The 17,532-nt window shown below is 47.5% G+C and overlaps 1 protein-coding gene across 4 annotated transcripts in view; it reads left to right on the top strand.

Annotated features, from left to right (window-relative positions):
* SPIDR (scaffold protein involved in DNA repair) overlaps positions 1–17,532 on the top strand; it is a 336,133-nt gene that overhangs the window by 102,206 nt on the left and 216,395 nt on the right. For all 4 annotated transcript variants that reach the window (XM_084620824.1, XM_084620825.1, XM_084620827.1 and 1 more), the window contains one exon: positions 2,347–2,447. In XM_084620824.1, the coding sequence (XP_084476950.1) occupies positions 2,347–2,447 (101 nt within the window). The remainder of the gene's footprint in view (positions 1–2,346; positions 2,448–17,532) is intronic.

Here is a 17,532-nt window from a genome sequence, read left to right as displayed (position 1 = left end):
GTAGGTTTCGGGTATAGGGTGGTGTTTATGTGACCATCGTTTATTAGCACTGTAGTGTCCAGGAAGTGGATCTCTTGTGTGGACTGGTCCAGGCTGAGGTTGATGGTGGGATGGAAATTGTTGAAATCATGGTGGAATTCCTCAAGGGCTTCTTTTCCATGGGTTCAGATGATGAAGATGTCATCAATGTAGCGCAATTAGAGGAGGGGCATTAGGGGACAAGAGCTGAGGAAGTGTTGTTCTAAGTCAGCCATAAAAATGTTGGCATACTGTGGGGCCATGTGGGTACCCATAGCAGTGCCGCTGATCTGAAGATATACATTGTCCCCAAATGTAAAATAGTTATGGATGAGGACAAAGTCCCAAAGTTCAGCCACCAGGTTTGCCGTGACATTATCGGAGATACTGTTCCTGACTGCTTGTAGTCCATCTTTGTGTGGAATGTTGGTGTAGAGGGCTTCTACTCCATAGTGGCCAGGATGGCGTTATCAGGAAGATCACCGATGGATTGTAGTTTCCTCAGGAAGTCATTGGTGTCTTGAAGATAGCTGGGAGTGCTGGTAGCGTGGGCCTGAGGAGGGAGTCTACACAGCCAGGTAATCCTGGTGTCAGGGTGTCAGTGCCTGAGATGATGGTGCATCCAGGATTTCCAGGTTTATGGATCTTACGCTAACAGCGCTCCCAAATGAATTGACTTAGATTTGGAGAATTGCTGCCAAGGGTCTCTTCGTTTGCTGTGTAAATGAAACCTTGAGTGTGACAGTTCACTGGGCAGAGAAGAATTCATGAACACCAGCTTGTATGTACAAACCTTAAAAAAGAATTAAAAGTAATTTAAACAAATATTCTTGCCTCCCTCTAAACATGGAAAAGAGATTAGATTCTGTGCTGTTTCCAATATCAACTTTGCACCATGCTCTATCTTCCATCTTTAATAAGGGAAAATATACTCATAGTTAATGTCCTCTTACCTGTCCAGCCATGATATTGCTTGCATATTCCATATTAACATACATACATAACTTGTACAACATATCCCCACCAGTACTTTTAATAATGTATGCAACAGTATTATATATAAAATATCACTTGGTGTTTATCAAATATCAATATTGTAAACTCTGTTGTAATGTGTGTGTATATGTTTGAACCAAAAGAAGTAGTTAATTTCTAGTTTTGTTTTAAAAAACAAAACAAAAACAACCCCCCTCCCCCGAACAAATCTTAACTGTAAACTACCCATCCCCCTTGTTTACCATGGAAATTCCTCTCATGCATGGCATATCCTTTTATTGTATTTTCCAATTTTACAATGTACCAAACAGATGCAGAAACAACTATTTCCAGTGAGCATCTGGAATTTCTCATAAGTACTGTCTTGAGTATACTTTATACTTTGAAACCAAGCAAATTCACAGCTTCTTTTAACTGCACAATTTGATGGGAAATGGAAGGATTATTGTTAAAGAATCAATAATAGATGGTAGCTGAATGTAGGGAAAGGAAACACAAGTTGCAGCCCTGCATAAATAATTTTTTCAGATCTTATTCACAGACAGATAAATATGAAAATTTATCTAAGTCAGAGGTGAAGAAAAATGCTCAAATAGTCCCACAATAGTCCAAAGGCAGCTTCATACACACTAGTCTCTTTGTTCTTAAACTAGAAAACTGACCCCTTTGGGGTCAGTATCAAAGGTATAGGAATTGCTTTGAAATTATCTTAAATGTGTATGTTTCAGATGCTACTCCTCTTCCTCTGACCTCGAGAATGTTGAATTAATTTCAGTGTGGAGAGTTTTCAGGCCACTGAAATGCACACTTGACCCAGCGTGTGAAATGAATCAAGTGTGGCTAAAAGAATATTTTTGCAATCACTCATTGCCAGCGAGCAAGCAACTTTGAAAAAGTTGCTGTAAAGTGAACCCCAGGTGAAAGTTATGGATAAGATGACATTCTGGGCGGGGCATTGCTCTTGACAGATGTGGGCGTTTTCAAAATTGTTCTATATTTGTGTCTTTCTTCTAATGTAAAAAAAAAAGTGGAAGTGGAAGGGAGGATGGAAATACTTCTTTAAACTCATATTGGTGGGGGACTGAGGGACTTGAAATTTTGAATACCAGGATGATGAACTTTTCTGTGTCTTCTTTATTGTATTAAGCTCACATTTTATTGGGATTGTAGCCCAATCTGAATTGTCTGAGCAAATCTGTAGAGTGTAATTTTACAGTATGTCTCTGTCTCTGAGGGTCACAGAATAAATATTTCATTGGTCCTATGACTTGTCACTTGGCAAAACTGAATGCTAATTCTTGGCTTAATTGAGCATTTCTTCATTCTCTGCAGGGGAGGGCTAGCAGAGAGGTTAAATCGGCTGCAGAACAGAGAGAGGTCTGCCATTAGCTTTTGGAAACATCAATGTGTTTCAGAGTATAAAACCTCTTCAGGTAAGAACCATGTATATAGGCATGTTATATGAAAGTACATATTTGTTAGTTACATCTATTCATTAGAAAAATATTTGACATCGCCATGCATATAGTAATATGGTGCAAGTTTGTATTCTGTATAGCAGTGGCTCTGAGTTCTGGCACATACATCATTAATATTCTGCAGAATTGCATCTCTTATCTAGCACACTAGGTATTCATAATGTCCCTGTCACTGAAGTAATTGAGTTCAAAAGGTGAAAATTTTCTGTCCAGCTAGGACAGTGGTTCCCAAACTAGGAGCGCTGTTTGTTCACGGAAACCCTCTGGCGGGCCAGGCGGGTTTGTTTACCTTCCGCGTCCGCAGGTTTGGCCGATCGCGGCTCCCACTGGCTGCAGTTCGCCGCTCCAGGCCAATGGGGGCTGCGGGAAGGGTAGCCAGCACATCCCACAGCCCCCATTGGCCGAGAACGGTGAACCACGGCCACTGGGAGCCACGATCGGCTGAACCTGCAGACGCGGCCAGTAAACAAACTGGCCCAGCCCACCAGGGGCTTTCCCTGAACAAGCAGCACCCCTAGCTTGGGAACCACTGATCTAGGGGCTTAAATGTTAGGAAATGCCAGATTTAAGATTGTATAGGAAATTTTAATTTATCCCCCTTGGATGTATGCAGTTTTATGATACAGTCTCCAATTACATGATCACATGCCTCTCTGAATCTTCAAAGAATGTAGCTGCCAAACTCTTAAGACTTTACTGAGCGTGTATAAAGTGTGATTTTTCAGAGTCTCAAAAATTGGCTGAATTTGGGTGAATTTTCATAGGGACAACAAAGGGCACATCTCTTACATCAGGGCAACCCCACTACAAAATTTCAAGTCTATCTTGCAAAGGGTGGAAGCACTAGAGCATCTCAACAACATGGCTGTGATTTTTTTGTTTTTGTTTGTTTGTTTTTTACATGGGCTGGACAACATATATTTCTCTAATCTAATCTGGTTCTCAAAAATAGCTGACTTGTTTTAGCTGAAATTAAAAAAAAAAAAAAAAAAAAATTCAACCTAGGTCAGATGCCCAGTATGCAAACCATTCAGCCCGAATGGTTAAGATTTTGCTGTGACAGTTAGGCAACATTAATGTAACTGCCTGTAATCTAAGAGTGTAATAATTTTGTTGCGCTGCTAATTGTAACACTTTTGGCTTTCATCTTATTGGGATTTAAGATAAGAATCTCTTGCTGGTCTCAGTGTAATGTTGGTAAACAAAGTGCCAGCTCTGGCCAAGGCCGTAGGCGTTAGCTAAGAACTAACAAACTAATAGCTGGAAACGAAACCAGCTCATCTATATGTTAGTTTTGTTCAAAATACGTATTAGCTTTATAAGAACGTATTTAATGTTTAGACTCTATGAAATGCTTGTAAATTGCTTCATGCATTAATCTTTCTTGTAATGTCTGTATTCCACGCTATAAAGTTTGTTTTATGATTGTAAAAATGCCTGCTCTGAAATTGTGAACTCAAACAAGAAGAGTCTGTTCCCCTACCTATCCAAGAGGACTATCAAATATTAAGTAGGCCATTGTAGGACAAAAGCTTTGTTGATTGCCCAATCCACCCATAGAGAAGTACGTGCAGAAAGCTTTGTGCCATCCACTTGAATGCCGGAAGAGGGAAATAAAAATTGCTAGCATGAAGATTTTTCTTCTCTTTACTGTTTGGAATCTCACAAGGGCAGGAGCTAAGAAACAAAAAGCAGAGATCTGCAGGGTTGACCTGAGTTAAGCCCAAAAAAGACATCCAGTGTTGACAGATTACTACATCTCTGTCACCTTTGAAATCACAGACTTAAAATTATTTGTGTATATATGCTTGCTTGCTTTAGCCTGTAAATAACTCTTATTTCTTTTTCCTAGTTAATAATAAACCTTTAGTTAGTTTATTACAGGATTGGCTGTAGGTATTGTACCTTAGATCTCATCCCAAAGACAAATGGATCTGGAGTAAGTGGCTGGTCTCTTGGGACTGGGAGCAACCTGAATATTTTGTGATTTTTGGTGTAAGTGATCATTTATAACTAAATCCAGCTTGCCTGTGTGGCAAGATAGACCGGAGAGTCCAAAGGGACTGTCTATGACTCCATGGTAAGACTGGTACAGTGAGATAGGAATTCACATTTGTTACTGGGTTGGTGTAATCTAATTATAGAACATATCACCAGTTTGGGGTGTCTGCCCTGCTTTTGACAGTCTGCCCTGAGGTTGGCACTCTTGGCTGTGAGCTGCTCCAGGCAGCATGATACTCAGCCTTCTAGGTTTTCTTCGCTCTGATAATATTTCTAAAATGCAGGATTGTTTCTGACTTTCATGCAGCTCTTGTCTCTGCTTCTGTTGCTAAAGGCAGACACAGAAGAGACAGATGAGCACAGTGATCAGTGGGAAGAGATTGAAGCAGCTTAGTTGTTGAAGATCTGTTAAGTCATTTTGGATGCTCTGTATTGTATGTTCGCATAGACCAGAAATTCAGTGACAAGGAAGGAGGGAGGAATTCCCAATGAAATTAATCCCAGGCCTTTGGTTTTATTTGTGATTTTAGGAGAAATATTTCCAGAACGGTCTGGCTGACCCCCTCATGGCATTTTATGTTGCAAAAACTGGAGCTTTCATTTTGCTATTATCTTGCGTGTTGTGTCAACCTCCATGTCATCCAATGAAACCTTTCTTTTTGGCTTTATTCTTTAAAAATTCCTTTGTTCTGCCGACCTCTGTTCTGTTGCAGAGCTTAATTGTATGTAATTGCTGTGGTTTGGCTGCCTCTCTGTAGCAGAGCTGAGTTACTGCTTCAGAAAACAGTGCCCCCTTGAAGCATGTGTTTGTTGTCTTTCATACTGTGAATTGAGAGGGTTATTCATTAAGGGTATTGCTTTTGTCTAAATCAGACTCCATAGCAGCTTGGAATGTCTGAGAGTTTTCTGAGCTCTGCCACAACAGAGCCTACACCTTATTCTGTAGAGAGAAGTATCTTCATTTTAGCACCTGTGGAATGGTGCATCATGTACTCCATAGTTGCCCCTTCTTGAGGTAGAGGCTAACTATGACTATATTACATCTGATTGCTGTATATGGCTGTTGGTCTTTTGGAAGGTTTTTCAAGTGTAGGGGGAGGGGGCTGTGATGCTCTCTACCTCGGGGGAACACCTTCCACCTCCATGTTCATCCTTATAATATGATTGTGTGGTATCCAATGCAAAGTTTGTCATGTCAAGTGTCTTTGGAAAGCTCATGATGCACTGAGTATTGTTGTTATAGTAATGTTATAGGTTGTAATTTCATATATATAGTTATGAGGCTGAAAATGTGTCCCCATGGCTTAAAACAAGCCCAGGCAAATCTCTCCAGGAGCAGAGGGGCAGTTCACACCTCATCATGGCATGTATGGGACAAGCCCAGCCCAGCCTCACAGGAACAAAGGACACTGGCCTAGGCAGCAACTGTTGAACTCTCAAGTGAGTCACCCCACCTTCCCTTGGTCCGTTTGGGACTACGATGAGGTAATACTCACCTGAATCTGAAGGGCGGGGAGCAAAGCCAAGAAGGAAGAAAGAACCTGATAAAAGGGAGAGACGTTTGCCATTCTCTCTCTCTCTCTTCCACCTCCATCTACAGCAGGGGTGGGCAAACTTTTTGGACCGAGGGCCACATCTGGGTGGGGAAATTGTATGCAGGGCAGGGGGTTGGGGTGCGGGTGTAGGAGGGGGTGCGGTGTGCAGGATCGGACTCAGGGCAAGGGATTGGGGCAGAGGAAGGGCGTGGAGTGTATGAGGGGGCTCAGGGAAGGGAGTTGGGGTGCAGGGTGCAGGAGGGGGCTCAGGGCAGGGAGTTGGGGTGCAGGAGGGGTGCAGGGTGCAGGAGGGGGCTCAGGGCAGGGAGTTGGGGTGCAGGAGGGGTGCAGGGTGCAGGCAGGGGGCTCAGGGCAGGGAGTTGGGGCGCAGAAGGCATGCGGGGTGCAGGCAGGGGGCTCAGAGCAGGGGATTGGGGTGCAGGAGGGGTGTGGGGTGCTGCCAGGGGCTCAGGGAGGGGAGTTGGGGTGCAGGAGGGGTGCAGGGTGCAGGCAGGGGGCTCAGGGAAGGGGGTGTGAGGTGCAGGAAGGGGGTTGGGGTGCAGGAGGGGTGCGAGATGCAGGCTGGGGCATGGGGGTGCAGGAGGGGTTCGGGCTCCAGGGTGACAGCGGCGCACACTGGGGCAGGGCAGACTCCCTGCCTGCCCTGGCCCCATGTGTCGCCACTCCGGGAAGCAACCGGAACCATGTTCCATGTGCTGCCCTTGCCATGCCTCCAGGTACCTCCCCCGAAGCTCCCATTGGCCGCGGTTCTCCGTTCCTGGACAATGGGAGCTGTGGGGGGCAGTGCCTGGAGGCAAAGGTAACGCATGCAGCCCTCTGCCCTTCCTCCCCCATGGGCCGCACAGGGACATGGTGCCCGCCGCTTCTGAGAGTGGCGCGGGGCCTGCGGCACCACAGGGAGCAATCCCTTGGGCTGGATCCAAAGCCCTAATGGGCCGGATCCGGCCCGTGGGCCGTAGTTTGCTCACTCCGATCTACAGACACCACCACCAAGCGACTGAAATGCTGATCAAAGGGGAGAGCCTGGCTGAAGCACAACAAGCCAGCCTGTGATGAGAAGGATCTAAGTTTGTAAGGGAACTGAAAATGTTAAGATCAGCTCAGATTGCGTTTTGCTTTTATTTCATTTGACCAAATCAGATTTGTTGTGCTTTGACTTATAATCACTTAAAATCTATCTTTTGTAGTTTATGTATTTGTTTGTTTATTCTATCTGAAGCAGTGCATTTGGTTTGAAGCGCGTCGGAGGCTCCTGTAACAAGCCTGGTACTTATCAGTTTCTTTGTTAAACTGACGAACTCATACAAGCTTGCAGCATCCAGTGGGCATAAATGGACAGTGCAAGACAGAGTTTCCTAGGGTTGTGTTTGGGACCGGAGATATTGTCCAGTGTCATTCGGTTGCACAATCCAAGCGGCGGCTGGCCAAAAGTGCACACTCAGAGCAGCTTACATGCTAGAGGCTGTGGACAGCCCAGGAGTGGGGGCTCTCAGAGTGGAGCAGGGTAAGGCTGGCTCCCAGAGTCAAGGATTGGACTGAACTAGTCGGTCCAGTAACACCAGGGGAACATCACAGGGGCAGTGTAGGGTTGCCAGGTGCCTGGTTTTTGACCGGAACACCTGGTCGAAAAGGGACCCTGGTGGCTCTGGTCAGCACTGCTGACCAGGCCATTAAAAGTTCAGTCAGCAGTGCTCCCTGCCTGCTGTGGCTCCGTGTGGCTCCTTGAAGCAGCGGTATGTCCCTCCCTCCAGATCCTAGGAATAGGGGCAGCCAGGGGGCTCCGAGCGCTGCCCCCTCCTGAAGCGCCAGCTCCGCAGCTCCCATTGGCTGCGGTTCCCAGCCAATGGGAGCTGTAGGGGCGGTGCCTATGGATGGGGCAGCGTGTAGAGCTGCCTGGCCATGCCTCCGTGTCGGAGCCAGAGCGGGGACATACCACTGCTTCCAGGAGCTGCCTGAGGTAAGCGCCTCCCGGAGCCTGCCCCAGCCCTGATCCTCATCCCACCCTCTGAACCCCCCCAGCCCATAGCCCCCTCTTGCACCCTAAATCCCTGATCCCCAGCCCACACCAAAGCCCCAGCCCCCGTCCCAGCCTGGAGCCCCCTCCTGCACCTTGAACTCCTCATTTCTGGCCCCAGCCCAGAGCCCGTACCATACCCCCTCCCACACTCCAACCCCTTGTCTCAGCCCGGAGCCCCCTCCCATATTCCAAACCCCTCAACCCCAGCTCCACCCCAGAGCCAGTAGCCCTCACCCCAGTGCACCCCAACCCACTGCCTCAGCCTGGAATCCCCTCACACAACCTGAACTCCTCATTTCTGGCCCCACCCCAGAGCCCACAACCTCAGCCAGAGCCCTTACCCCCTCCCGCGCCCCAACCCTCTGAGCCAACCCGGTGAAAATGAGTGCAAGTGAGTGAGAGTGAGGAGAGTGAGCGACAGAGGGAGGGGGGATGGAGTGAATGGGGGGCGGGGCCTTGGAGAAGGCTGGGCAAGGGTGTTCGATTTTGTGCAAGTAGAAACTTGGCAACCCTACGGCAGAAGGGGAGCGCATACCTCGTGAACCCCTGAGTCCCCTACTATGGGGATGTGATTGTCAATTGTGAACAATTTTAAAGAGAGGTTATTGTGTACATAACTTCATTGGATTGGCTGATAACTCCATTGGCTGATAACTCCATTTCAGTCAGAGAGAGAGAACAAGGTTAAGATAACCCACTTGCCCTGTTAGTAAAAGGTGTAATGAGAGAGAAGAGACAGAGTTCCTCCAACATTTCTCCACAATGATGATTTGACAGGCTCCTTGCCCCCAAATGTAATGGAGGCTAGGGTGAGGAGTTTTTTCACCAATACAATACCAATGTTTTAGGTGTGATGGATATGTGAAGGCACTCTAGTGATTGGGGGAGGGCAAGAACCTCCCCCTAACAATCTATTTTCTTTTGTTGGGTTTGTGTTTTTATAGCCATCTGGCCTATCTATGTATATGTGGTTGTGAAGGTTTCATAATCTCTTGGACTACTATCTCTTGGTGGGTGGAACAGGTAGTCCTGAGAATCTGAAGTCACTGAGTGCAAGATTCTGTGAGGTCATTTATACACATCTTTTTTCTCCTAATTCAGCTCTGTATCTTGCAAACTGGAAATGTCACTGGAGCAAGGGGGAGTCTTTGGCAGCTGAACTTTGTACTGTTGCAGAGGAAGCATCTGCAATTTCTAAGGGGCTTGCATGATGTGGAAGGCAACAGCTACATTGTGCTGGATTATGTTGTGAAGAATCTGTTCTTTATAGCAGGGGATACATATAATATTAGGAGATTGTGTGCTGTAGATTTTAAGAATGAAAACGCTGAAGCTTTGTACAGTATACATTTTATTTGTCTGAGGGGTTGTTTTTATTTTCTTTTTCTGCAATCATTACACAAGGCTTAATACGTTGCTATGTTGCATGTTTAGCAGTTCTAATACAATAAAAGGACTAGATAGTCATAACTATTTATGCAAGCTCTTTGAGACAGAGGACATAAATAACAAGGACTTCAGGATGTGTGCACATTTTGGGGTTGTGAGAACCTCCAATTGCATGGGTTTATTAATGAGAAACTACTTTACTCCAGAGTTATAATCCAAACTTCTTTTGGGTGGGTAGGTGTGTGACAGGGACAGGAATTCAATATGACATAGGAACAGAAAAACTAGTGGAGGGGCAGAATTGTGAAAGTCCTTAAGATGAGGACAAGAAGTATAAACTTTATGCAGTTGAAAGGGGTAGTGCAGTTTTGAAGGGACTGCACATTGACATAGTCATGGTACTATGTCAATGTGCACTAGGGAACTTGTAGTCCACACTACCAGGAACTACGTGGACAGTTAGTGTGTGACACGCTGGTCCGTACTAGAATTTACACCCTAGCTGGAGTGCACTAATGCAATGTTTAGACAAGCCCTAAGAATATGAAAATCTGTAAGAGTTTGAGCTTCACTTGCTAATTCATTCTATCCTAGTCTAGATTTCTTTTATTTAATAGCTACTTAAGAGTTAATACTATAAATTATTATTTTAGGCCTACAGAGGAATGGCAAAGGGCCAATTTTCTGTTTGTATCCTCTTTTACTAACCAAATGTCTGAATTTGTTGCAGTGTTGAAAACAAAACTAAATGTAAATTTGCTCCTTCTTTGAGTTGCTGGTCCCTATGTATATTTGCATGGGTACCTTTTATATCCCCAGTTGGAGGCATGAGGTGAATCAGGGCGTATGTGTGGAGCAGTGGACACTGCTTTGAAAATTCTCCGGTTGCATATACCCCCACAGTGGAATAGAGATAAGGACACCGCATCTCAAAAAACTCTAGTTTCTTCTTCGAGTGCTTGTTCATGTCGATTCCATTCTAGGTGTGTGCACCCATGTACACAGTTTTCGGAGATTTTGCCTTAGCGATATCTGTAGGGTCAGCTGTGGCGCCCTCTGGAGTGCCGCGCTCATGCGGCAGTATATCAGGCACCACTGGCCCTACGCCTTCTCAGTTCCTTCTTACCGCCCATAACCGTTGCTTGGAGCACCTGGTCTTGCTTAGCAAGAGCATTATTGGTTCTTCACTGTTTAGATTGTTCTCCTTTGTTGTTTAGTTGACTGATTAGTTAGCTGTTAAGTGGGTTAATAGTAGTTTCATAGTTAGAGTCCCAGCTGGGACTTTATCCTGGCGCAGGGCATGCCCCATTCCCCAGGTTTCAAGCCGTGTTCTGAGTGCAGCTGGCTGATGCCCATCAGTAACCCTCACGATAGCTGTTCAAAGTGCCTGGGGGAGTCTCATAGAAAAGACAAGTGCTGGATCTGCAAAAACTTTTCATTCCTGGACTCGGAAAGAGCGGGACATTCGATTGAGGGCCCTCCTCATGGACACCAATCTGTGCCCAGCATCGGAGCCCTTGCACTCGGACTCCACGCCCGGTATTTTGGTGTTGACATGCAGTGCACTGCTGGCACCGGAATCTGCCTGGTACCGTTCCCCCTCACCTATACCAAAGAAACAGTCTGTTGACTGGCCCACAGGCACTGTGCAAGAAGGGAATTTCAGGCAAAGGACCTATGTTAGGCCTCGTGCCTACTACAGAGGCCCTTCATAGAATCATAGAATATCAGGGTTGGAAGGGACCCCAGAAGGTCATCTAGTCCAACCCCCTGCTCAAAGCAGGACCAATTCCCAGTTAAATCATCCCAGCCAGGGCTTTGTCAAGCCTGACCTTAAAAACCTCTAAGGAAGGAGATTCTACCACCTCCCTAGGTAACGCATTCCAGTGTTTCACCACCCTCTTAGTGAAAAAGTTTTTCCTAATATCCAATCTAAACCTCCCCCACTGCAACTTGAGACCATTACTCCTCGTTCTGTCATCTGCTACCATTGAGAACAGTCTAGAGCCATCCTCTTTGGAACCCCCTTTCAGGTAGTTGAAAGCAGCTATCAAATCCCCCCTCATTCTTCTCTTCTGCAGGCTAAACAATCCCAGCTCCCTCAGCCTCTCCTCATAACTCATGTGTTCCAGTCCCCTAATCATTTTTGTTGCCCTTCGCTGGACTCTCTCCAATTTATCCACATCCTTCTTGAAGTGTGGGGCCCAAAACTGGACACAGTACTCCAGATGAGGCCTCACCAATGTCGAATAGAGGGGAACGATCACGTCCCTCGATCTGCTCGCTATGCCCCTACTTATACATCCCAAAATGCCATTGGCCTTCTTGGCAACAAGGGCACACTGCTGACTCATATCCAGCTTCTCGTCCACTGTCACCCCTAGGTCCTTTTCCGCAGAACTGCTGCCTAGCCATTCGGTCCCTAGTCTGTAGCTATGCATTGGGTTCTTCCGTCCTAAGTGCAGGACCCTGCACTTATCCTTATTGAACCTCATCAGATTCCTTTTGGCCCAATCTTCCAATTGGTCTAGGTCCTTCTGTATCCTATCCCTCCCCTCCAGCGTATCTACCACTCCTCCCAGTTTAGTATCATCCGCAAATTTGCTGAGAGTGCAATCTACACCATCCTCCAGATCATTTATGAAGATATTGAATAAAACCGGCCCCAGGACCGACCCTTGGGGCACTCCACTTGATACCGGCTGCCAACTAGACATGGAGCCATTGATCACTACCCGTTGAGCCCGACAATCTAGCCAGCTTTCTACCCACCTTATAGTGCATTCATCCAGCCCATACTTCCTTAACTTGCTGACAAGAATACTATGGGAGACCGTGTCAAAAGCTTTGCTAAAGTCAAGAAACAATACATCCACTGCTTTCCCTTCATCCACAGAACCAGTAATCTCATCATAAAAGGCGATTAGATTAGTCAGGCATGACCTTCCCTTGGTGAATCCATGCTGGCTGTTCCTGATCACTTTCCTCTCATGCAAGTGCTTCAGGATTGATTCTTTGAGGACCTGCTCCATGATTTTTCCAGGGACTGAGGTGAGGCTGACTGGCCTGTAGTTCCCAGGATCTTCCTTCTTCCCTTTTTTAAAGATTGGCACTACATTAGCCTTTTTCCAGTCATCCGGGACTTCCCCGGTTCGCCACGAGCTACGCCCTTAGGGTTACCACTGTGGTCTGAGGTCTTGCCTGGGCCCCGGCACCGTTCTTAGGGCAGGCATTGGCCCTGGCCTTCTCCGTACCGGTCGCCAATGAGGATTAGTCGACAGACTCATGCTTCAACATTCCCGCCCTGGTCACCAGAAGGGCAGTGGTCCAGGTCAGAGGGCCCCTTCAGCTGCTTCCCTATAAAGGGCGAATCGCCTCTTAGCCAGGAACCCGCTAAGGTGCTGGCGGCATTGGCATGGGGTCAAGGGCAATGGCCCGCCCTGTGGCAATAGTGGAACCTGTGGGGTGTACCTTTATGCTGGCACTGTAGTTGTACCGCTTCTCCCTGGTTACATTGGACAAGCTACGCCCGGCGCAGCTGGCTCCCGAGTTGGAGCGTCATGCTGAGTCAGAAGCGGGAGCTTCGCGGGAGGCCCCGGCAGCTGCAGAGCGGTCACCAATGGAGCAAGGAGACGCTCCCCACCCTCCAGAGGTGCAGTCGTCCTCGCTGTCCCGAGACGAGGCAGTGGCGGAGCCCTCACAAACCAATAGCCCCCCCCCCCGATTACTTCAGGGAGCACAAGCCCTGCTCAAGAGGGTGGCTGCCAACCTGAATTTGGAGGTCAAGGAGCTAGCTAAAGAGTCCGATGACCTTTTCAGTATCATCCCCTTCCTCTGCCCCAGCCTGGGTCACATTGCCCATCCACCAGGGGGTCCTAAAAATTGCCAAGTTTGCATGGCAGACCCCACCTTCCATTCCGCCCACATCCAAGAAGGCGGAAAAGAAGTCCTATGTCATAGAATCATAGAATATCAGGGTTGGAAGGGACCCCAGAAGGTCATCTAGTCCAACCCCCTGCTCAAAGCAGGACCAATTCCCAGTTAAATCATCCCAGCCAGGGCTTTGTCAAGCCTGACCTTAAAAACCTCTAAGGAAGGAGATTCTACCACCTCCCTAGGTAACACATTCCAGTGTTTCACCACCCTCTTAGTGAAAAAGTTTTTCCTAATATCCAATCTAAACCTCCCCCACTGCAACTTGAGACCATTACTCCTCGTTTTGTCATCTGCTACCATTGAGAACAGTCTAGAGCCATCCTCTTTGGAACCCCCTTTCAGGTAGTTGAAAGCAGCTATCAAATCCCCCCTCATTCTTCTCTTCTGCAGGCTAAACAATCCCAGCTCCCTCAGCCTCTCCTCATAACTCATGTGTTCCAGTCCCCTAATTATTTTTGTTGCCCTTCGCTGGACTCTCTCCAATTTATCCACATCCTTCTTGAAGTGTGGGGCCCAAAACTGGACACAGTACTCCAGATGAGGCCTCACCAATGTCGAATAGAGGGGAACGATCACGTCCCTCGATCTGCTCGCTATGCCCCTACTTATACATCCCAAAATGCCATTGGCCTTCTTGGCAACAAGGGCACACTGCTGACTCATATCCAGCTTCTCGTCCACTGTCACCACTAGGTCCTTTTCCGCAGAACTGCTGCCTAGCCATTCGGTCCCTAGTCTGTAGCGGTGCATTGGGTTCTTCCGTCCCCTGAAATGGGTTTGAATATCATAGAATCATAGAATATCAGGGTTGGAAGGGACTTCAGGAGGTCATCTAGTTCAACCCCCTGCTCAAAACAGGACCAATTCCCAGCTAAATCGTCCCAGCCTGGGCTTTGACAAGCCTGACCTTAAAAACTTCTAAGGAAGGAGATTCCACCACCTCCCTAGGTAACGCATTCCAGTGTTTTACCACCCTCCTAGAGAAAAAGTTTTTCCTAATATCCAACCTAAACCTCCCCCACTGCGACTTGAGACCATTACTCCTCGTTCTGTCATCTGCTACCACTGAGAACAGTCTAGAGCCATCCTCTTTGGAACCCCTTTTCAGGTAGTTGAAAGCAGCTATCAAATCTCCCCTCATTCTTCTCTTCCACAGACTAAACAATCCCAGTTCCCTCAGCCTCTCCTCATAAGTCATGTGTTCCAGTCCCCTAATAATTTTTGTTGCCCTCCGCTGGATGTTTTCCAGTTTATCCACATCCTTCTTGTAGTGTGGGGCCCAAAACTGGACACAGTACTCCAGATGAGGCCTCACCAATGTCGAATAGAGGGGAACGATCACGTCCCTCGATCTGCTGGCAATGCCCCTACTTATACATCCCAAAATGCCACTGGCCTTCTTGGCAACAAGGGCACACTGCTCACTCATATCCAGCTTCTCGTCCACTGTAACCCCTAGGTCCTTTTCTGCAGAACTGCTGCCTAGCCATTCGGTCCCTAGTCTGTAGCGGTGCATGGCATTCTTCCGTCCTAAGTGCAGGACTCTGCACTTGTCCTTGCTGAACCTCAGATTACTTTTGGCCCAGTCCTCTAATTTGGCTAGGTCCCTCTGTATCCTATCCCTATCCTCCAGCGTATCTATCTCTCCTCCCAGTTTAGTGTCATCTGCAAACTTGCTGAGGATGCAATCCACACCATCCTCCAGATCATTAATGAAGATATTGAACAAAAGCGGCCCCAGGACTGACCCTTGGGGCACTCCACTTGATACCGGCTGCCATCTATGCATGGAGCCATTGATCACTACCCGTTGAGCCTGACGATCTAGCCAGCTTTCTATCCACCTTATCGTCCATTCATCCAGCCCATACTTCTTTAACTTGCTGGCAAGAATAGTGTGGGAGACTGTGTCAAAAGCTTTGCTAAAGTCAAAGAACAACACGTCCACTGCTTTCTCTTCATCCACAGAGCCAGTTATCTCGTCATAGAAGGCAATTAGATTAGTCAGGCATGACTTGGCCTTGGTGAATCCATGCTGACTGTTACTGATCACTTTCCTCTCCTCTAAGTGCTTCAGAATTGATTCCTTGAGGACCTGCTCCATGATTTTTCCAGGGACTGAGGTGTGGCTGACTGGTCTGTAGTTCCCAGGATCATCCTCCTTCCCTTTTTTAAAGATGGGCGCTACATTAGCCTTTTTCCAGTCATCCGGGACCTCCCCCGATCGCCATGAGTTTTCAAAGATAATGGCCAATGGCTCTGCAATCACATCCGCCAACTCCTTTAGCACTCTCGGATGCAGCGCTTCTGGCCCCATGGACTTGTGCTCGTCCAGCTTTTCTAAATAGTCCCGAACCACTTCTTTTTCCACAGAGGGCTAGTCACCTCCTCCCCGTGCTGTGCTGCTCAGTGCAGTAGTCTGCGAGCTGACCTTGTTCGTGAAGACAGAGGCAAAAAAAAGCATTGAGTACATTAGCTTTTTCCACATCCTCTGTCCCTAGGTTACCTCCCTCATTCAGTAAGGGGCCCACACTTTCCTTAACTTTCTTCTTGTTGCTAACATACCTGAAGAAACCCTTCTTGTTACTCTTAACATCTCTTGCTAGCTGCAACTCTAGGTCTGATTTGGCCTTTCTGATTTCACTTCTGCATGCCCGAGCAATATTTTTATACTCTTCCCTGGTCATTTGTCCAATCTTCCACTTCTTGTGAGCTTTTTTGTGTTTAAGATCAGCGAGGATTTCACCGTTAAGCCAAGTTGGTCGCCTGCCATATTTACTATTCTTTCTACACATCGGGATGGTTTGTCCCTGTAACCTCAATAAGGATTCTTTAAAATACAGCCAGCTCTCCTGGACTCCTTTCCCCCTCATGTTGTTCTCCCAGGGGATCCTGCCCATCAGTTCCCTGAGGTTGTCAAAGTCTGCTTTTCTGAAGTCCAGGGTCCGTATTCTGCTGCTCTCCTTTCTTCTGTACACACACCCTCCCCTGGGGTCCCTAGTCATATCTGCCATCAATGAAAGGGGTAAGCAGGGTCAGGCGAGTGGTACCCCCAAGAACAAAGATGCCAAGAGGCTAGACTTATTTGGCAGAAAAATTTATTCGACAGCCAGCCTTCAATTTAGGGTGTCTAACCATCAAGCCCTACTTGGCAGATACAATTTTAACCTGTGGGACTCGATCAGCAAGCTCAAGGAGAGCCTCCCACAGGATCGGGCTCAGGAGTTTGCCACCTTCATGGAAAAGGGCAAGGCTGTGGCCAGCGGTGTCCTCCAGATGGCCTGAGATGCCACGGACTCGGTGTCCAGGGTGGTCGCCTTTGCAATAACCATGAGGCACAACTCCTGGTTACAGACCTCTGGGCTGTCCCAGGAGATGCAAACTACTCTCCAGGACTTCCCTTTTGAGGAAACAGGGCTATTCTTGGAGCTGACTGATGCAAGGCTCCATGGCCTTAAAAACTCCCAGGCCACCCTCCGCTCCTTGGGCCTGCATACTCCTCAGCAGGCCAGAAAGCCATTCCGCCCTCCACCTCCTCTGGTGTTGTTGAGGTTTTGGGGTGCCCCTCGGTCTTGCTCCTACAAAAAGGAGGACAGAGTCAGGGGTTTTAAGCAATGCCACCAGTCGTCATCTCGTCCCCGTTCCCAGCCTGGTCTGCTTCCCGTCCTCCCTTTTCACAAGCAGCTCCTTGTTCAGGAGGCTGAAAACTTCCTGTGCCTGGGGGCAGTGGAAGAAGTTCCTCGGAACATGGAAGGAAGAGGATTCTATTCCCACTACTTCCTAATTCCAAAGACGAAAGGTGGCCTCAGACCTATTCTAGACTTGTGTCGCCTTGATAAGTCCCTCAAGAAGTTGAAGTTTCGCATGGTCTCCCTAGCCTCCATCATTCCATCCCTGGATCCAGGACACTGGTATGCCACCCTCGATTTAAAGGAGACAGATTTCCATATTCCTGTGGCACTGGGATTTCCTCCATTTCACCTTGGGCCAGCGCCATTTCCGGTTCATGGCAATGCTCTTTGGTCTCTTGTCAGCCCCGAGAGTGTTCACAAAGCATACAGCGCCATTGGCCGCTTACCTACAATGTGGGGGAATCCAAATCTACCAGTAGGTCCACTATTGGTTGATAAAGGGCTGGTCC

The sequence above is a fragment of the Lepidochelys olivacea genome, assembly GCF_965140295.1.
Source record: "Lepidochelys olivacea isolate rLepOli2 genome assembly, chromosome: 2".
In the NCBI taxonomy this organism is placed as follows: Eukaryota; Metazoa; Chordata; order Testudines; family Cheloniidae; genus Lepidochelys; species Lepidochelys olivacea.
This window is presented reverse-complemented; position numbering and strand designations above follow the sequence as displayed.